Source organism: Pelobates fuscus, chromosome 2 (genome assembly GCF_036172605.1).
Source record: "Pelobates fuscus isolate aPelFus1 chromosome 2, aPelFus1.pri, whole genome shotgun sequence".
NCBI classification, from domain to species: domain Eukaryota; kingdom Metazoa; phylum Chordata; class Amphibia; order Anura; family Pelobatidae; genus Pelobates; species Pelobates fuscus.
In genome coordinates this window covers 256399358-256421765 of record NC_086318.1, presented here as the reverse complement: position 1 = coordinate 256421765, position 22408 = coordinate 256399358, and the positions used below count along the sequence as shown (strand labels likewise).

Here is a 22408-nt window from a genome sequence, read left to right as displayed (position 1 = left end):
GGCAATATTTGTATTGATTTTGAATTAAAAATAAATTATACATGTTCGAAAACACGATCTATACATTGCATTTAAATGTAACCCAGCGACAGCATGGGTTAAAGATTACTGGAAACTAGTCATTTATTCTCCCAAATAATCCTATGGGTGAAAGAAATGAACAATTCCTTTTATCTGCCTCAAGTATTACATTTTTGTCAACAATTACAAATTCATTGCAAAATCTAATTAGATTATACAGTGCATTCAGAAAGTAAGACTCATTCATTAGTTGTTTTGCAGCCTTATGCTACAATTGTTTACACTATATATTTTTCACAACAGTCTACACTGAATACATTATAACAAGAAAGCACCATTACACCATTGCAAATATATTAAATAGAAAACATTGAAATTCATATTCACTCTCTCACTCTTACTGAAAGCACATTTGGCAATGATTACATCCTTAAATCTTTTTGGGTATGATACAACAAGCTTTTTATACCTGAATTTGGGTAGTTTCTGCAATTTATCTCTGTAAATCCTCTCAAGCTGTCAGGTTGGACGATGTGTGCTTAGGTTTTATAAGGTAAACTTGAGTGAGTAATATATCACTGTATTTTTCTGCATTCAGCTTTCCCTCAACTCTGACCTAGCCTCCTAGTTCCTGCTGCGCTGAGAAGCACCCCATAATCATGATGCTATCACCACCATGCTGTTGGGATGGTATTGTGTAGGTGATGAGCAGTGCCTGGTTTCCCGAAGACATGACTCTTTAAATTTGAGGCCAGACATTGCAATCTCATTATATTAGACTAGGGAATCTTGTTTCTCACAGTCTGGGATACTTTCAGGAGATAGTTCATGCATCTTGGGTTAGGAGATGCTTTTTTCTGACCAGTTTGCGATAAATGCCAGATTGGTGGAGTGTTGTAGTTTCTCTCATCTCCATGCCTGATCTCTGGAGCTCACCCAGAGTGAACATCATGTTCTTGGTCAGTTCTCTTTCCAAGGTCCCCCTACAGCTTAGTTTGGCCAGGTGGTCAGTTCTAAGAAGAGTCCTGGTTGTTCCATACTTCTTCCATTTACTAAGTATTTAAAAAAAAATGTGCTCTTGAGTACCATCTGAGCTTAATATTCTGAATACTTATGCCAATCTGATATTTCACTTTTTCCTTTTTAATTAAGTTGTAAAGTTTTAATTATATTTTCATGAAGAGTCTGATTATGAGACATTCTAGTAAATGGTATTGTGTTATCTGATTTATATACTTGACTCATTTTATGAGATGATCAAAGAGACATGATAGGTAGTGCATGTGTGTGCAAGAGAAGTTGGGAAGTTAGTGTGTTAAATGTGTGTATATTTGTAATAAAGATTGGGTGGGTGGTGTCGATGTAAGAGTGGGTAGATGGCATTTGGTAACACTTTTTAATGAATCATTTGTGTTTATAGTTCACTGAGTGGGAAGTTTTGTGTATGGATGTAGGTTTAGGTATGCATATGTATGTTTGAGACAGTTTGATAAAACTGCACAAAAGCACAATTATGGTGGCAACTCACTTTTACAACTAGCTAGTAACTTAGGACTTGAAAGTTTGAGCCCTTCCCAGTAATCAAATCCTAGAGTTTACTTTTTGTAGTGTGCTAAGGTATAGCCATCTTACCATATTTGAATGCTATTTTAGTCATTTTATCCACCCTGCCTATGGATTTTTTTTTATTCTTAACTGCTGACCTCTTAAAACTATTGTGCAGAGCAGAAGGCATCCTGATTACATCATCAGAATTGCTGATTTTTAGTCAATACAATAATTTCCCTAACATTGGATTGGCTAAAATCGGCAAGTAAGTGGGATGGGGGCGGGCCAAATACAGTTTTGGCCAATCAGCACTCCTTCATATAGATGCATTGAATCAATGCATCTCTAGGAGGAAAATTCAGCGTCCCAATGCAGAGCGTGGAGACACTGAATGGCAGTGCTGCCTACTGTGCAGCACTGCCCTAAGAAGAATCTCAAGTGGCCATCTGAGGAGTGTCCACTTGGAGGTGTCCCTAGGGGCAATGTTCTCTGAAAAGGCAGTGTTTGCATGAAAATGCCTGGAGGCAATGATTATACTCAACAGAACAACTACATCGAGCTGTAGTTGTTGTGGTGACTATAGTGTCCCTTTAATATATATTTTGGAATATAAAGTAAAGTTCACATTTTGCTAAGCTACTTTAAGTTAGGCTCAGGCTATAACAGCTCTGAATATAGAGAACTCTCCATGCTCTCAAGGCACACCACTGTTCTCCTCACTTATCCAGCATCAAGGGAGTTGACTGGCTTTAAGAAAACATGAGGCATTGCCAACACTAGTAATATTTATCCCACCCAAATAATAAGGTAACCTGAAAGCATAAATGATACGATTTACAATAGAGAAGTTCGTCTGACCAGCTAGATAATGCATTTTAACTAATAAAATCTTTAAAATCAGACACGGTTATCCTTTTAAACTGCTCTACCAGAAATGAAACTCGACACCACTCATACGTTACTTCTCTAGGATGCACAAGAAGAACCGTGTACACATATCAGCTTTTGTTAATTCATTCTCAATATTGCCACTATACATAAGCCAACAAGGGCATACAATACGGTAAACTCAGTGCCAGACAGGCCCACCGAGATACAGGGAAATTTCCCGGAGGGCCGTGGTAGACTGTGGCCGGACAGTGCAGCAGGATTGGGGCAAATATCAAAAAGAAGGTGCTCGCACTATGCTAAGAGTGTTTCGCCCCCAATCCACCATGGTTGACATCAGAAAAACTGATGAACTTAACCAATGAGGCGGGCTGGGGGGCAAAGCCAAACACCAATTTAGCCAATCAGCATCTCCTCATATATATGTATTGAATCAATGAAACATTGTGCAGCTTATAAAAGGAAGCATCTCTTGTGGTCATCTGAGTGACTGCCACTGGAGGTGTCCTTAGGCACTAATGTTAACACTGCCTTTTCTCTGAAGACAGTGTTTACAGCAAAATGCCTGCAGGGACTGTAACAACTACATTAAGCTGTACTTGTTCTGATGACTATAGTGTCCCTTTAAAGCCAACAATCTGCCTTGATGTTTAGGATGTTGGTTGAACTTCCATGTCCCAGGGAGTTGTTTATATCTAAATCTTTATATTGTCTGAGCTTACATTGAAGTCACTCAGAAAAATGTGAGTTTTACTTAACATTCCATATTAAGCATTAATTTCAATATACTATACTGATTTATTTTCTCCCCTTTTTATGTATATTTATTTGATGTATGTACAACTGGAGAGTAAAATATGTATGACTATATTTGTGTCTGCTGTCACTGTGGTTTTATTATCCACTGATGTTGCTGTGATTTGTGTGCCTTGTAGTGAGTTACATAGGATACAATGTTTTTTGCATTGATACTGGATAATATCATGTGTGTTTATAGGATAATCTTTGTTGTTTATCAATGAACTCAAATTTACAAGTAAAACATCATGAACAACATTTTCATTATCAATTTAATATTTATTTTACAGCATCTCATGAAGCAATCTCTACAGGTAATAATTTAATAAGGTGTGGCAAAATTATATTTTAGCGATATTTGTATTCACTATAAGTGACATATATTGCATTTATTAAAGAAAATAATTGTGACTGTTTGGTTAGTAGTATGTGTTACTTGGCGGTGGACCGAAGGTTCTAGATAAAACTTTTTAGACAAAAAAAAAGTAAATCACATAACACAAGTAAATACGATCTTCTTTTTTATATAGTTGGGCAATTCAGCTGAGATTTTTCCATCTATAATATTTTACCACTCTAAGGACAGAAACATAGCACTACATATGGAAATTGATGATGACAATGTTATTAAAAAAAAAAAAAAAAAAGAACTGTACACATTTTATACATCTCTAGGAGGATTCATCACAGTTTATAGGAGATGGTGGATCCAAGATCTTTCTCCCTTTGTATATGTATTTTATATACATTTTGTCAGGATTAGGTTAGAAATTTACCTTCAGTTGTATACTTCTTAAACTTAAAAAATGTGCAGCCTCTTGTCATGATTATTTTAGGTATTAATAGTGCCGTATATAAAGGACATCATACTCAAGGTAAAAATGCAGGGAGAGACCAAAGTTGGGATGTTTTAGGTTATTGCAAATGTCCTGTGTTGGAAGTACTGCTGCTTAGAGAGGAGGCTCTTCCATAGAGGCACTTGGGGCACCATTTTTTATGTGGGAAAAAAATATTAGTAATAGTTTATAAACACTAATATTCTATTTCTGGGGGAAAGGTGATTAGCCAAAAATATAGGGAAAAAAGTAGATCAAAGTGACACAATCACCCCCTCCTGAAAAATGAATATTTCAGAGCCAGCTACCCATTAATTTGAGGCATGCTATTGGTCTCTCTACTCAGGGGCCATGATTGGCTCATAGCACCAGGACTCATAGCCTGCTGCTTTAACCCTGGCCATTTCGGAAGTGTCGAAGCGGACCGTTCGAAAGTGTCGAAGCGGCCACTTCGACACTTAGAAAGTTCAAATCTGTTCCAATAGAAGTCCAAGAGGCAGAAACAGTATCTCTAACCCCCAGTTCACCACAGGGCCATAGTCACAGGGTAGCAGGCTGGCAAACAGGCCCATCCAAAAAACAGTGGCAAGGCCACTTTTGCCACATGGCTGACTCTGATAATTTTTCTAGATCTGCTGTTTTTGCCTTTCTTTTTAAGAAGTATTTAATTTGCAAAAAAATTGAGTTTAGTGAATAACCCTGTTAATATAAATTGGAATTATTACAAAAGAAAAGTGGTCATGTTTAAAATAGCAAAAATTTTAAGCCATATATTAAGGAAGGGCTGGTGGTGGACTACAACATTTTCTGTAAACATGCTTCAGAAAAAATATATTTTATAGATTAACATACTTTTAAAAGAAAATAATTATTATCTAGTGATAAACATAATTTACAAAGATAAATGCTAATATTTATCTCCAACTAGATAATGAGCTTAATAGACACTCTACATTAGAGTATGCCCAGTTCTCGCCCGTGTCTAAGTTTGGCATACGTGCCATTGAAATGGCTAATTATTAGCAGAGTAGACAACAAGAAGACACAAAAACATTTGTATAATGTATTTATCTTCTTTGAATATATCATAGCTAAATTGAGGAATGCTAAATTGAACAAACATACAAAGGTTTGCTTGTTTATGCTATTTGCTCTAAAATATCATAGCGGATTTTTAACAATTTCAGTTTTTAAAGAAAATATATAAATGTAAAAATATTTAGCTGATTCTTTTTCTAATCTTGTTCCATAAATAAGCATTGCATTTAACCATACTGCCATATATCCATGTGTAATTATCATGCTGTGTTATCATCTGAATGCTGAATTATTGTACTAACAAAATATTCTTTTATTTTTATTTTTTGCAACATTTTTAATCATCCAGTTCGCCCTGCAACACCTTCAGGTAAGGTTACTTTGTACATGTATATTCTATACATAAAAAAAATCATCAATTTAATAAATCCTTAGATAAGAATACATTTTTAAGAAGGGACTATAAAAAAAGGCCTGCCAAAAAACTCTTTACATTTATATGAAATCACTATTTTGGAAACAAACTGCAAACCGGTATTAACAATGAGACAGCTGCAGGGTTTTTATGTAGCCAACCAGCTCACACTGTTTACTAGATTGAAGATGGTAATGTTTTCTTGCTATATTCAGAAAGATCTGACTTGAACTAAATTCAGAAAAACAATGTTTTGAAAAAAAAAAAATGTAAGTTGCAAATATCAGATTAGATGCACAGTTTAGTGCCAGAGGCAATCTGGTGTTGAAGTAGCAGCATACCTCCCAAGTGTCCCTATTTAAGAAGGACAGTCCCAATTGTGGGTCCAAATCACCTGCCCTTCTTTATATCCTAATGTCCCTCATTTGCAGGATCTAAGTATTCTTGTTTTATCTGCATTTATATTGGAACAATATATACAGCAATAATGCTGACAGTAATGTATGTCTATAAACTACAATAAATGTGTTTAGAAATCAATCTGTAGAAAAACAAGAGTAAAATTCACATATTAAAAAGGGGGAATATTCCTGCAGGGGGCTCCAGAAAGGGAGGGCCAATCCCTAAAGACATCAAATGAAAAAAAAAACTATCCAGGCACACCTGCGGATTCTTCTCAAAGACAGTCTATATTTAAAACAAGGAAGTAGAGACCTTGAATACAGACTGCCTTTTAGAAGAAACATTAGGTGTGCCTGAATGTTTCTTTTTTTCCATTATAAATTGATCTGTGTGAATGAGATACATTGCTTTTGTTTTAAATCACATTTTAGTTGCAAAATTGTAATAGTCAGTCGTCTAACATTTCTCTGAACAGCACCACCCCAGACCACAACCCTCACTCACAGCACTAAAATTAAAGGGTAACTCTCTGCCTTTTGAAATGTTGGGACGTATGAAGTAGGGAAAAGCTGGTTGCATAAATCATACATTAACAGGGAATCAGAGGCGTTCATCCCTAGTTATAAGACGTTCATATTTATATTTTACACCCTAACCCAAATCCTACTTTGTAAATTAAATTCAGAATATTTCTTTATGCATAAATTATTATAATAATAAATTGTCTCTTCTTCTTTACTAACTTTTTATTCTTACAGTTCAGTCAAACACTACTACTACAGGTAATTATATAATTTATGTTTTGTATTTTACAATCACATGTAAATAGGGTATTTTATATGTTTTTAAAATAGTAATGTTCTCATTTCACATTTCTGTTTGAATATGTCAAACATGGTTTTTAGCCAATGCATGAATATTATAAGTACTGTGAAAAAAAATTGTATATGACAATACTGCATCTTTTTTGGGCCTTGTGTTACATTTAATGCTACATCTAATATAATAGTCTAGGAATCGTATATCCTTTCCCAATCCTGAGTATGAAGCTGTAGATCACATAAAAAATAGACAAAATGGAAAACAAAAAAAGCAGAATGTGAAAAAACAGAAAAGTGAAAAAATAGAAAAAATAATAGAAACATATAAGCAGAAACACTCTGTAATAGGATCTGGTTAGATCTCACCCAGATGGATCTAACCAGATCCTATTACAGATCCCTAGACTATTCTTCAGGAACTTTACTGTAAAAACTGCAATGTACATTTATCATTGCATAGCATCGATTAACACTTAATTTAATATTTTTATTTATTTATTTTTTTGAGTGCAGTATCCTTTGGTATTTTTGTAGTATTTGATTTTGGGTCTTTAGGGGTGACCCAGATACCTACACCTTAGGGGTGACTGAGTACTGTAAATTGGTAGAGTTGGTAAATTTGCCAAGATTTCAAGCTGCACAAAAACATAAAAAAATATCTGTCAGGGTGTTGTACTGGGGCTATTTCTATTTAACCTTTCTATAAATTATCGTGAAAAAAGGCATTAAAAGTCATGTGTTTGTATTTGCAGAAGGCACGAAACACGGTTAGCTAATACAATGTGATTTGGATATTACTTTGTTGCTGAGGGATTGGCAGATGCTATTTAAGGTAGAAAAATGCAAAGTTATGCACTTTGGGGTAAAGAATGCAGAAGCAGCTTACACCCTAAATGGTAGTTAATTAGGGAAAACAACACATGGGAAGGATTTGGGAATTTTCATAGACAACAACTGAGGCACCAACATGCAATGTCAATCAGCAGTTGCTAAGGCCAGTAAGGTAGTCTCATGTATAAAAAGGAGTATTAATTCTTGGGATGAAAATATAATGGAAAGACTACATCTTGAATATGTCTTTTAAATGTTGACACCTGTTCTAAAGAAGGATTTTATGGCACTAACAAAAGTGGGTTACAAAATTAATAAGGGAAATTAAAGATGTTTAAATTGATTTAGATAGGAGAGCGCAAACTTAATAAACAGATAATATAAAATAGGTTGCTGATATATTCAAGCAGCTAGACACAAACTAAAATTCCTTAAAAAATTCTAAATAGCATTTATAAACAAAGTGTCAGCGCTATATGTAAAAGCCTAACATTTAGGCAATCTGTAAATGTGTGAAAAAGCAAACCACTGTTCTCTGTAGGTAAATGGTGTATATATAAATAAACCACCTATATATCACAATGAGTTGGATTATACACACAAAAAGAAATATATTAAAACTTGCAAAAGGGTCCAAAAGTTCTGAGTTGGAGTCTTTGGAGGGTTAATCTTATGTTGCAGTAGAAAAAGTAGCATCCATGGATACACTGAAGCTCTTGTGTAGATTATACATTAGCAAATGGTGATACTTGTCTCCAAGACATCACAATCAAGTTTCACAGGATCAGAGGCTGAATAGCCGTTTTACCGTCCACTGGTTCTGGTAGTTCAAAACTCCCGCCCGATCTCAGCGCTGATGGGGTGGAGTGTGGCATACAAGCTTAACCGTGTCTGTGTGTGGTCAGTTTCAGAAGCAGGCTGTCGTCATCAAAACCTCTGCGTCCTGGATGCCGATAGCACTTCAACGCGTTTCGCCCGCTTGCTCGGGCTTTTTCAAGATAGTGCAACGGCTGTAGGTGGCAGTCTTTAAATACAATCCTGCTTAATCAGTGAATGATTACATATTCTAAAACATATTCGATACTGTATGCATCTTCTCTTTAGGATTACATACATATCGGTGTTCTCTTGTCCATGTATTATTAAAAGAGTAATACAAATTAATCACATACAAAATTACTGATAAAAAGTGAGAATGAATATAATTACACAAATTAAGCAATCAAGAAAAATAAAATGAATCAAATAGATCGAAAAATACAGACATGTAGAAGTACTGTTAATAAAATTGTTATAAAGTAGAGAGGATGGGTATTCTATTACATGTATAGATTAGATCAAGTGTCTCATGTTGTGCCTACATTCCTACAACTCTATAATAATGAAAGCATATTTGCACATCCAAATAGGTGGAAAAAAGGGTTTACCAAAGAGACAAATGGCATAATTATAATAAAAACAAAGACACAGGTGGATGTGTCCAAAGGTAGTAAATATAAATCGCTTCCAAGGATAGTAAAGTCAATATGCAAATTAGGACAAAACCTCAGATTGGCAATTTTCCTTCCAAAATAAAAAAAAAAAAAGAAAAGACGTGTGTAAAACTAAAGGATATATAAATCTTACACCAGAAATAAACATGGGCAAATGTTTCTATGGCAATACAACACCTTTTGGCTTAAACATAACTTTATTTCTGGTGTAAGATTTTGTTTAGAATACCCTTTTCCTGGCCCTTTGTTAAGAAATTATAAAACTTTTCCTTTAGATCCCTTGTTGGATCCATTCCAAATTTCTCATATGTGTTATTATTGTATTATACTATAGATGTTTTTATTTTTTCTGTGATAAATCGTATGTACATTTTAATCAAGTCATCAGAACCCTTAAGAATCTACATTGGGGTGAGGCCATCCCAAGAAAATTGGCACTCTGCTTGTTACCCTTAGAGCCAGGAGTTAAAGGCTCTAGAAAAGTCGTTACAGAAGAATTGGTGTGATGCTGCCTTAAGAGCATAGCATACTGAAAACATAGCTGACTTTTATAATTAGCAATTGTTTGGATAATTCAGATATGTCACTCTCTAATTGCTATGGTCTGATTTATTGCTGCGGCCCAATTTAAATAAACACGCCAGACCCCTAAAGCACTTTTTTTTTTTTGCTGAAAAGCTTTGTGTAAAGAATGTGCCCTATTTTTTATTTTATTTTTGCAAAAAGTGCAGATTTCAATAAAAATGTACGCTTTTATAAATTAACCTGGTTACACTTTAGTTGGCTTTCAAACAGACAGCAGGTCCTGTTACTTCCTGGTTTGGTTAGCTCAGTAGAGCTAAACTCAAGAGGCAGCAATTGTCCAGAGCATCTACCTTGCAAAGACTTCTCATTGATTGGACAGCAATAGAAAGTCTGGACTGGGTTAGAATGGGAGGGCTTGCAAAGGCAACAAACAAAAAACTGCAGGTTTTGCAAGCTGTTTTTAGATATACTCCAAATTAAAAAAAAAAAAAAAAGCATAATTAAATGCATGCAAGTTTTCTTTTGGGGTATATATACTAAACAGTGAAATGTATTTATTTCGTATTTGGGCAATGGGGTGTCCCTTTAAAGGTTACACTTACCACATTGAGATATCAGGATAGCATTTTCCATATTACTCTGCTATACCGAATGCTAGATTACTTTTGCATCAATACACATTTCCAATCAAAATATTTGAAATTGACTTCAGATGATGTTTATGATTTATTTGTCTATATTTTGTATATTTTAAGAGACAGTTGAAATGTATTAGAATATCTATTCACCCTGTTTTTGTACTGAAAAATTTAATACCATGTTAGCTTAATGAAATTAGCTTTGCTTATTTTGTTTGTTTGTTCTTTTTACAACAGTTTGGCCTAATTCACCTTCAGGTAATATAGATTTTTTTTTTCTCCTCACGAGACATTGGCATGTTTTGCAATTTTATTAATGGCCTTTTTTTATGTTATAAACATATTAAAAGGACAAGCTGAGTAGTCATGCATTTGGGGCTTAGCGAATTCAGCCCTGGAGAGGTTTGCCTTTGTTGATGCTTGCTTCTTTTTAGAAGAGAATCTACGTTTGGGCTCGCCACGGATTGTAACCAGTATATTTTTCTTATGAAATTAGGTTTTATAATTCTAGGATTCTGATTTAAAGAGGAGGCATGCCATATTAGGTGACAGTGTAATGTTATGTGTGCTTCACATCTGCTGAGAAGAGGGCTCATGCTTGTGCTCACTTCTGCTAATCCATGACAGTCACTCACACACCATTTGTACGACATAAATGCAGAGTGAGAGAACCTATACAGTAAATGTATATTTTCCTTATTGTGTATGTGTCTATGAGGGACTGGAGGGCAAGGAATTTCTACAAGACAACAGGTTGAAGTCAAATAAAGTGAATATTTTTTGAAGAGATATTACTATGGAGTGGGAGAGAGAGAGAGAGGCGGACAATTAAGTTAATAGTACAGATGAAAGAGATTGTAGATGCATATGGGAATGGCTTTTGGGGTCCATATACTGTTTTGTGATGGTAGTTGGCGTCTAGAGGAAAACAGTGGTTTGTGTGTTTAGAATATAGTGATGATACAAAGCAGGGTATAACATTTAAAATAAATCCACATTTGAAGTTTACTTTGCCAGTCTAGGAATAGTCTAGTTGAAATAAAAAATGATCAGTTTATCCAGAAGATATATGAAGTTCACAAATGGAATTGTTGTTCTTACTAGTGACAATTAGTGACAATGGTACCTATTAAACTGCACAAGGAAACATGCATGAACTTATTTGTCAGCAGCAATTAAAGCTGGTTAATAATAAATACATATTATTTTCTTATAGAATTGTACTAATTATTACCAGGGTGTTTCACAAAGTTTAGCATTTATGACACAAAATGGCTTTCTGACACTCATAAAACCAGCACACCTTTTAGTAAACATGGAGTGGATTTTTTTTCTTTAGTATTTTTTTGTTCTGCACCAGCTAGTAAATATTGAACTGACATACGCCTCCCAAAAAATACAAAATCATGCATTAGGAAATCAATTCATTTTCATATGGGGCCACCTGGGGGACATTTATAGACTAGCAATATTTGATTTTGCTTTTATCTATCTTATTTATACATTATTAAATAATTTATATTTTCTATATATTTAATAAATACAGAAGAAAAAACAATAATTTTAAATGCAAGCGGACGTTCTTGTAAAACTTGAACTAAAACGCAAAACTAAAAACACCCAGATCTGCTGAAACTGATTTTTTTTTTTCTCACAACATTTGCTTTCTGGTCTATAATTTTAAGTAAACACAAGTCACAGTTTAGTTAAGAGACAACTCAATGGAAATTATTGGTTATAATTATTATCCAAGGGGTGTATACACCAATTCTCTAACTGTGCAAATATTAACAAGGAAATTGCAATTTGTAGGCGTGATTACAGCTGACATGATTTATCATTTTTTTTATTCTCTATAATTTCCACATTGTCCCGTTTTCTGAATAATCCTCCTTAGACTTTAACTTTGCTATTTTTGGATCATTTTATTAAATCATTTGTACTTTGCTTTATGTAGATTGTCAAAATAGTTTAAGTTTAAATAAAATTTCAAAATTATTTGACATGTATATTTCTTAAATTTTTGCAACTCCATACTTCATATAAGATGTGTATTTTAACTAATATTTAATCAAAGCATTTATGAGTTATTTTTTTTCCAGTTCCCAGTAACACTAGCTGTGGAGGGCTCCTAATCCAACATTCTGGTGTCATAACTAGTCCTTTATACCCAAACAACTATCCCCCAAATGCAAGATGCACATGGGACATCAGGACCAACCCGGGATACATTGTGAAGCTGGCTTTTCAAACATTTAAGTGAGTTCATTTGAGTCATCTGTGGGGATGGTCTTACTAGACATTACTTTTTTTGTTTACTATTGAACTAATTAGTAGAAAACAAAAGACGTTTCAGGAAGTTGAACTGAATGAAACGGGTGAGGGTCATCACCCAGAGTATCTGGGAGTCGCAGCAAGGTGTTTCCAACACTTGTCTGGGATTAGCGGCAAGTTGAACCAAATAGTGGGGATTATTGTCTAAACTCAGCAGGGGCACAATTGTTTGAGCAGAAAAAACTTTCTCTAGAGAGAATTACTACACACTCCACTGGAGCTGCAACTATCTATTGGGCCTTCATCATAAAACCTCTCTAGAACAGATCTGTAGGAGCAGCAACCTGACTGTTCTATCAAACATTTTCTCAGTTTTATCATGTTGATGTTTTTGCATTACTTGATGCAGCTTTTTTCAGAAAGTTGCTTCTAGCAATTGCTCCAGTATAAGTGACACACACATGTCCCTCTCTGCTGTTTTGGGAACTATATATTGGGTATGGGATAGCAGAGCCCTTGTCCTGGCAGGGACTTTCCTCTGCTGGATCACCTCCTCCCCAGCAACTGGACAACACGCAGTTCTGGGAGTACAAATAACTTTATTTCTGCGACACACGGCTTTTATGCATTGCTCCTAGTATGGGGTTTCTAAATCAAGAATACAAGGTTTTCTTTCCGAAGAGCCTTTGTGTTTGAGAGATAATTGAGTTCCAATTAGGATAATTCAATTATCTCTCAAATACAGAAACTTATATTTTAATATACCCCACAAATACATGAAAACAGTACAGAAACCCCCAAAAAATCATATTCCCGAATAGCCCCGAACTGAGTGATTTTGGGATATGTTGTGCACTGAGATCGGGGCTATTTGGGAATGTGATTTTTGTTATTGTTGAACAAAGTTTTGAACGACTGCCCAGAAGGGCCTAAAACAGTTCCAGAGAATTGGGCAGAATGGCTGGTCGACTTTTGGGGGATCCTGTGCGAACCCCTGGCTGCTTTGGAGCAAATACTCCCCCTTTTCGGTAGAAGCTATCTCCCGACCGTCATTCGTATAGGTGGTCAGGAAATTGGACAGGCAGCGGTACCATCTTTGCCTGGGTTCACGGAGACGTGAGGCAGAAATCTGTTCCAGGCATTCGACAACCAAGTAGCGCTGCCTGCGTTTGGGAGACAAAATGGCCGCCATTCACCGGACCACGTGCGTTCGGTTATGAATGTCGGCTATCCAGGGAAAGCACTCAAACAAAGGTGTCTAGTCGTTAATTTGTGGTTATGTGATACTTTAGAAAAACTTAATTTGGAATTCCACTGCAAATTAATAAATAAATGTGATACTGTCACTTTAAGAAAATATTATTTATTGAAATTAAGTAATTTAACTTTGGCAATATTCTGCAGCAATAACAATTGGAAATAATAATGTATAAGCCATGGCAATCTTGCTTAGTATTGCTTCAAAGAAAAGAGCGTTTAGCAGAAATAAATAAACAAGGTAACTCCTTAATTAAAAACTTCTAATATAGTCAATTTGACTTCAATTAATAAATAGCAAAATGTCAAGTCTTCTTTTAGAAATAAATAAACAAGTTAACTACTTAATTAAAAACTTCTAATATAGTAAATTTGACGTCTGGGAATGGAGAAGTCAAATAGTCACGATCAAGCCAGAGAGGTTCGGTACACAGGTAATCATAATAAGGAGCTCTCTCAGCAGATAGCAACACAGTAGCAAGTATCAAAGTGGCAAATTGATTGAGCACCTGATATCACCTGCAGCTTCCTTTTTAACACTGGAATTGATGACATCAGAAACATAGGTGGGGCCTGATCGGTAATTAATGATAGTGGAAATCATGACAGGTTAACAGCCAGGGGAGGTCAGTGTTCACTGGGGCATAACAAGGGACCACACACCAATCTTTCGGGAGACAAACAAGGGGTTATGGACAACCGAACATAATGAAATGAAGTCTGCTACATATGGTTCCACCAAATGGTCTATAGCTCTACTGAGTGTGATCAACTATTCCAGCCTATGCCAGTGTGAACTCCTGAATGGCTGTAAACTAACACTTAGTGTCACTCACATTTAGCCTTGGTGCACGATCAATTCTGTTCATTGGGCATTGTTGTGGCATTGAAGGGAGCTATATGTGACAGTTGAGGGTTCAGTGAGCAGTGTTTGATGGTGAAAGTTATTGTGCAGTTTTTTTGACTTATCAATAGAATATTTAGTAGTGTTAGTGTTAATGCTAATGAAGGGAGTGTGACAAACTCCCCTTTTCAAATAAGTTTGCCACGAGTTCCTGGAGGAGCCTGCTTGCCAGCCTCCTACCCACAGACTATGGACCCTGTGAAATATAATGTAGATGCCTTCATTCGTGTATTTGAACTATAGGGTTCTGGAACCGAACAGCTGCACAACTGTAGACCACCCTGGAGCTTGTTAAGCCTAATTGATACTTTGTAACAATCTCCACTGCGCTGTTCTAAATGTTCGTCTGAGTGGCCACAATTCCTATGGATGACCTTGAGGTGGCAGCCATCTTGTTGGCAGGGATGTTTGGGCATGAATCTCATGGAACTCAAATCGGACACAGAAACTAACGAACACCGCTAGGCTTCCATCATCACCTGCGTTCGGTTCTACACAAGTTACAAAGGCACTGTTTGGTGGAATCGTTCGTCTGAACAAGGGGAACAAGCTCCAGGGTGAAACCATTGACTATGTTCGGTAGTTTGATCATTTTTAAACTACAAAACTGGACCAACCGCTACCTCAGATTCTACCGAACTGTTTGTGCATGGGACCATGCTGGTGGTCGGTCAAACAAATGACTTACATGAAATTCCTGAACCTATAAACTGCTCATGGTGATTTTTGGATATGTTGGTCACCCAGATCAGGGATATCAGGAGATGTAACTTTTGTGGGGTTTTATGTATTTTTAGGGTACTTTTGGGGTGTTTTAGAAAAAGTATGTTTTGTCTGTGCTTGGAGATAATTGATTAGTACAGTCATTGATCCAATTATTTCCCAGGTACAGAGGAGGGATTATCTGATTTTGTTTGGGAGTGTCCTGGACCTGAGAGACAATATAATTATGTATTTGTTCCTACTGTGGTTTACTCTCAGGTCCAGGGGGGAGTGCCCCTTGCATGGGGACATGCATATAAGGCCAGTTGTGGCTGCCATTAAAGGATTTCAGCTTGTACTCCCAGAACTATGTGTCATCTGGTTACTGGGAGGGGAAAGTGCTATTCTTTAAAGGGAATCTCCAGTGCCAGGAAAACAATCCGTTTTCCTGGCACTGGAGGTTCCCTCTCCCTCCCACCTCCCAATCCCCAGTTGCTGAAGGGGTGAAAACCCCTTCAGTCACTTAAATAAATACAATAAAAAAGGCTGCGCACAAATATAAAATCCAATGGTTAAACAAAAAAGGAGAGAATTAGTCCAGCTATTATGTCCTTACAAGTGTCCTTGGATGTTGAGGTCTTCTACTTGTGTAGTGGTATCACTTGATATGAAAGATAAAAAGGAACAAGGAACAACCAATGGTGTAGTACGTAAAATTCAGGTATAGGCGTGAAAAATAATAGTATAAAACTCACATTTACCAGAGCTAATGTCCAGCTCTGGAGTGAAGTGCGTACAGCGGTTTAATCCCCGCTTATGGGATATAAAGCAGGTTCCTCTCCGTGAGAGGTTTTCAATTCTTGGGATAAAAAGAAGAAACAGCCAATAGTGCTCACTGTATGGCAATATAAATAAGAATAATAAAAAAATTGTACTTACAAAATAAGAGCAGACACACTGCTCTTTGATGACAGCTTGGGTGGATTGATCCCCACCTAAGGATTTCTTTGGGTACAGGAAACTTCCAGGAGTATTCAAGGTTTCTTATAAAACCAGTAAAAAATGATAAAAATAACAATAAAAAGCCAGGGTAAAATAGAAGTTATGTGTCTATAAAAAAGATAATTGGCACAAGCAAATGACCAAAAAATACTTTAATATATAAAACACAATATTTTAAATATCCATAACGCGTTTCGTCACACAAGGACTTTTTCAAATGGAATAACATGTTTAACCTGGCAAGTAGATATTATATAGGAACATAATTATTTGAATTTTGGCGCCAAAACTTGGTCCATCCAATCAGAATTAAAAGCACGTTTAAAACTTAAAATACGTTAATAACTTAATAGAAGCTTTGTTTATAATATAGCAACATGATTCTAATTAATATAAATCAAAAACGAGGGTGAGAAAGTATAAATTTAAACGTTTCAAAATGGTCACATGACCGGCATCACTTCCGCATTTCGGAAGTGTAGCCGCAATGCTCAATGGGAAATGTAGTTTAATTTGGCCGCGAGCGTTAAAATTTAAAATACGTTAAATAACTTAATAGGAGCTTTGTTTGTAATATAGCAACATAGTTCTAATTAATATAAATCAAAAACGAGGGTGGGAAAGTGTGAATTTAAACGTTATAAAAGTTTTAAAACGGTCACATGACCGGCGTCACTTCCGCTTTCGGAAGCATAGCCGCAATGCTCAGTGGGAAATGTAGTTCAATTTGGCCGCGAGCAACGGCCGTTTCCAATCACATTAAAACTTAGACATATATTTACCCATATTCATCTGATGTTAATTCAGAGATAAATTGTAAAAAACGAAAATGCCAAATATTATTTATGGACAGTTGAAAATGGTCACGTGATTATCGGCAATAGAGGCCGAAATGGATTATGGGAAATGTAGTTAAAAAATGGAAGACTAAGAGGCAAATACCCAAAGGGGACTAGTAAAATAAGGGGAATAATATGGGAAGAAAACATAAATACATTTTAATAAAAGGAACAAATACACCTTATATTAAAAAGGGCCAATACTGGTAAAATGGGCAGGATAAATAAAAGGTTGGGTTATTAACAGGTAACAATAAGACCATGATATATGTAAATAAAATATGTAAATAAAATGAATGACAGTAAAATCTTGCTTTAAAGGTACAGGCATCAAATTATATAAATATTTATAAAAAATTATGTAAATCAAAATCTGCATTGAGGCCATGGGGTATAAGAGTCTGAAGTTTATACACCCATTCCATCTCTGTTTTTCCAAGTAACTTTTTTATATCACCTCCACGCCAGGAGGTAGAGCATTTTTTTATACCAACACATTTTAATAGGCGTGGGTCTTTATTGTGCATAATAAAATGTTTGGATACTGTATGGTTTAGGTATCCATTTTTAATATTTCTGCAATGTTCGCTCAGTCTTATCTTTAGGCACCTTGTGGTCATCCCCACATATTGGAGGCCACATGGGCACTCGAGCAGATAGATAACATTTTTAGTATTGCAGCATATAAAATCATAAATATCATACACTTTTTTGGTTTGATTAGACATGAATTTTGTAACTTTAGATGAAATAACATGATCCACAGTTTTACACACAATACATAATTTGCATCTATAAAAACCTTTAGTCTGAGGGAAAAAGGATAGATTTTTTGGAGGAGATTTTTTAGTAAAATTTGTAGTTAAAATTGATTTAAAATTGGGTGCTCCTCTAAAAACAATATTTGGGTGAGCGGGTATAATGGGATTGAGTACCTCATCGTGTTTTAGTATGTGCCAGTGTTTTCTTATTATTTTTTTAACATCGTTGCTTTTATTATTAAAATTAAAAATAACTGGAAGTGATATATTTTCATTATTTTCTTTGTTTTTGTATATCAAAAGTTCATTTCGTTCCTTTTGTTTTACTGTATTAATTGTGGTATTTAGATCTGATTCTGAATATTTTTTTTCCATAAATTTGTTTTTTAAAACCTCTGCTTGTTCATTAAAATCTATGAGTTCAGAACAGTTTCTACGGAGGCGTAAAAACTGACTCTTAGGAGCACTCTCTAACCAAGGCTTATAGTGGCAACTGGATTTGTCTATCACTGTGTTTACACATACTTTTTTGAAGAAAGTTTTTGTCTGGAGTTGGCCTTTATTAATAAAAATATTAAGATCTAAAAAATTGATGGATTGTTTGCTGAATTCATGTGTAAGGATAATGCCTCTATTGTTGGTATTTAAATGATTGATAAAATCAATAAGATGTTTTTCTGGTCCATCCCAGATAAAAAAAAGGTCGTCTATGTATCTAAAATAAGAGACCAGAAAATGAAGCCATCTGGGGCAATCATACCTGGCGGGCAAACCTGGTCTCTTATTTTAGATACATAGACGACCTTTTTTTTATCTGGGATGGACCAGAAAAACATCTTATTGATTTTATCAATCATTTAAATACCAACAATAGAGGCATTATCCTTACACATGAATTCAGCAAACAATCCATCAATTTTTTAGATCTTAATATTTTTATTAATAAAGGCCAACTCCAGACAAAAACTTTCTTCAAAAAAGTATGTGTAAACACAGTGATAGACAAATCCAGTTGCCACTATAAGCCTTGGTTAGAGAGTGCTCCTAAGAGTCAGTTTTTACGCCTCCGTAGAAACTGTTCTGAACTCATAGATTTTAATGAACAAGCAGAGGTTTTAAAAAACAAATTTATGGAAAAAAAATATTCAGAATCAGATCTAAATACCACAATTAATACAGTAAAACAAAAGGAACGAAATGAACTTTTGATATACAAAAACAAAGAAAATAATGAAAATATATCACTTCCAGTTATTTTTAATTTTAATAATAAAAGCAACGATGTTGAAAAAATAATAAGAAAACACTGGCACATACTAAAACACGATGAGGTACTCAATCCCATTATACCCGCTCACCCAAATATTGTTTTTAGAGGAGCACCCAATTTTAAATCAATTTTAACTACAAATTTTACTAAAAAATCTCCTCCAAAAAATCTATCCTTTTTCCCTCAGACTAAAGGTTTTTATAGATGCAAATTATGTATTGTGTGTAAAACTGTGGATCATGTTATTTCATCTAAAGTTACAAAATTCATGTCTAATCAAACCAAAAAAGTGTATGATATTTATGATTTTATATGCTGCAATACTAAAAATGTTATCTATCTGCTCGAGTGCCCATGTGGCCTCCAATATGTGGGGATGACCACAAGGTGCCTAAAGATAAGACTGAGCGAACATTGCAGAAATATTAAAAATGGATACCTAAACCATACAGTATCCAAACATTTTATTATGCACAATAAAGACCCACGCCTATTAAAATGTGTTGGTATAAAAAAATGCTCTACCTCCTGGCGTGGAGGTGATATAAAAAAGTTACTTGGAAAAACAGAGATGGAATGGGTGTATAAACTTCAGACTCTTATACCCCATGGCCTCAATGCAGATTTTGATTTACATAATTTTTTATAAATATTTATATAATTTGATGCCTGTACCTTTAAAGCAAGATTTTACTGTCATTCATTTTATTTACATATTTTATTTACATATATCATGGTCTTATTGTTACCTGTTAATAACCCAACCTTTTATTTATCCTGCCCATTTTACCAGTATTGGCCCTTTTTAATATAAGGTGTATTTGTTCCTTTTATTAAAATGTATTTATGTTTTCTTCCCATATTATTCCCCTTATTTTACTAGTCCCCTTTGGGTATTTGCCTCTTAGTCTTCCATTTTTTAACTACATTTCCCATAATCCATTTCGGCCTCTATTGCCGATAATCACGTGACCATTTTCAACTGTCCATAAATAATATTTGGCATTTTCGTTTTTTACAATTTATCTCTGAATTAACATCAGATGAATATGGGTAAATATATGTCTAAGTTTTAATGTGATTGGAAACGGCCGTTGCTCGCGGCCAAATTGAACTACATTTCCCACTGAGCATTGCGGCTATGCTTCCGAAAGCGGAAGTGACGCCGGTCATGTGACCGTTTTAAAACTTTTATAACGTTTAAATTCACACTTTCCCACCCTCGTTTTTGATTTATATTAATTAGAACTATGTTGCTATATTACAAACAAAGCTCCTATTAAGTTATTTAACGTATTTTAAATTTTAACGCTCGCGGCCAAATTAAACTACATTTCCCATTGAGCATTGCGGCTACACTTCCGAATTGCGGAAGTGATGCCGGTCATGTGACCATTTTGAAACGTTTAAATTTATACTTTCTCACCCTCGTTTTTGATTTATATTAATTAGAATCATGTTGCTATATTATAAACAAAGCTTCTATTAAGTTATTAACGTATTTTAAGTTTTAAACGTGCTTTTAATTCTGATTGGATGGACCAAGTTTTGGCGCCAAAATTCAAATAATTATGTTCCTATATAATATCTACTTGCCAGGTTAAACATGTTATTCCATTTGAAAAAGTCCTTGTGTGACGAAACGCGTTATGGATATTTAAAATATTGTGTTTTATATATTAAAGTATTTTTTGGTCATTTGCTTGTGCCAATTATCTTTTTTATAGACACATAACTTCTATTTTACCCTGGCTTTTTATTGTTATTTTTATCATTTTTTACTGGTTTTATAAGAAACCTTGAATACTCCTGGAAGTTTCCTGTACCCAAAGAAATCCTTAGGTGGGGATCAATCCACCCAAGCTGTCATCAAAGAGCAGTGTGTCTGCTCTTATTTTGTAAGTACAATTTTTTTATTATTCTTATTTATATTGCCATACAGTGAGCACTATTGGCTGTTTCTTCTTTTTATCCCGAGAATTGAAAACCACTCACGGAGAGGAACCTGCTTTATATCCCATAAGCGGGGATTAAACCGCTGTACGCACTTCACTCCAGAGCTGGACATTAGCTCTGGTAAATGTGAGTTTTATACTATTATTTTTCACGCCTATACCTGAATTTTACGTACTACACCATTGGTTGTTCCTTGTTCCTTTTTATCTTTCATATCAAGTGATACCACTACACAAGTAGAAGACCTCAACATCCAAGGACACTTGTAAGGACATAATAGCGACTAATTCTCTCCTTTTTTGTTTAACCATTGGATTTTATATTTGTGCGCAGCCTTTTTTATTGTATTTATTTATCTTATTTTAAAGGGTTTGAGGGATTCCCTTTTTTTAAGGTTGCTGCCAAAAAGTTATCTAGCGCTGTCTTATTCTTTTTATTTATTATCATCTCCCTTCAGTCACTTACCTGAGGCAGCGACGATGTCCGTCGCTGTCTCCTCCTCCGCCTCCACTCCTCCTCTGCATTGCGTCGGCCGGTGGGCGAGACTGATCCCGCCCACCGGCCGAGGAGACCTAATGTGCATGCGTGGCAATGCCGGGCATGCGCATTAGCGCTCCCCATAGGAAAGCATTGAAAAATAATTTCAATGCTTTCCTATGGGGAAATGAGCGACGCTGGAGGTCCTCACACAGCGTGAAGGAGGAAGTGACCTCTAGTGGCTGTCTAGAAGACAGCCACTAGAGGTGGAGTTAACCCTGCAAGGTAATTATTGCAGTTTATAGAAAACTGCAATAATTACACTTGCAGGGTTAGGAGTAGTGGGAGTTGGCACCCAGACCACTCCAATGGGCAGAAGTGGTCTGGGTGCCTGGAGTGTCTCTTTAATCACTGTTCCAGTGTGGAGGATTCAATGGGGAATCCCAGGACTGAGTGTCGTCAAGTGCCTGGGGGTGTCTAGAGCGAGTACACCATTTGGCTCCAGGAGAGAGAGGTTCCAGGGCCCCAGTCAAGCCACGGCAACTGTGGGCAGAAGTGCTGCAGTTTGTCCCCTATTCCAGCTAGGAAGCGGTCCTTGGCAGAGGTACCCAGCCAGGGGTACAGGGAGCTCTGGGGATACAGTAACTGCTGGTGTCACAAATGAATTTAAAATAAGATGTATTAGAATGCAAGCTTTATATTCAAATTTAAA

General features: G+C 35.6%; 1 protein-coding gene across 1 annotated transcript in view; it reads left to right on the top strand.

Moving 5' to 3' along the window:
* Positions 1-22408, top strand: part of LOC134586282 (deleted in malignant brain tumors 1 protein-like) — a 178199-nt gene that overhangs the window by 78008 nt on the left and 77783 nt on the right. The window contains exon 9 of the mRNA XM_063441769.1: positions 12357-12513. Coding sequence (XP_063297839.1) covers positions 12357-12513 — 157 coding nt within the window. The remainder of the gene's footprint in view (positions 1-12356; positions 12514-22408) is intronic.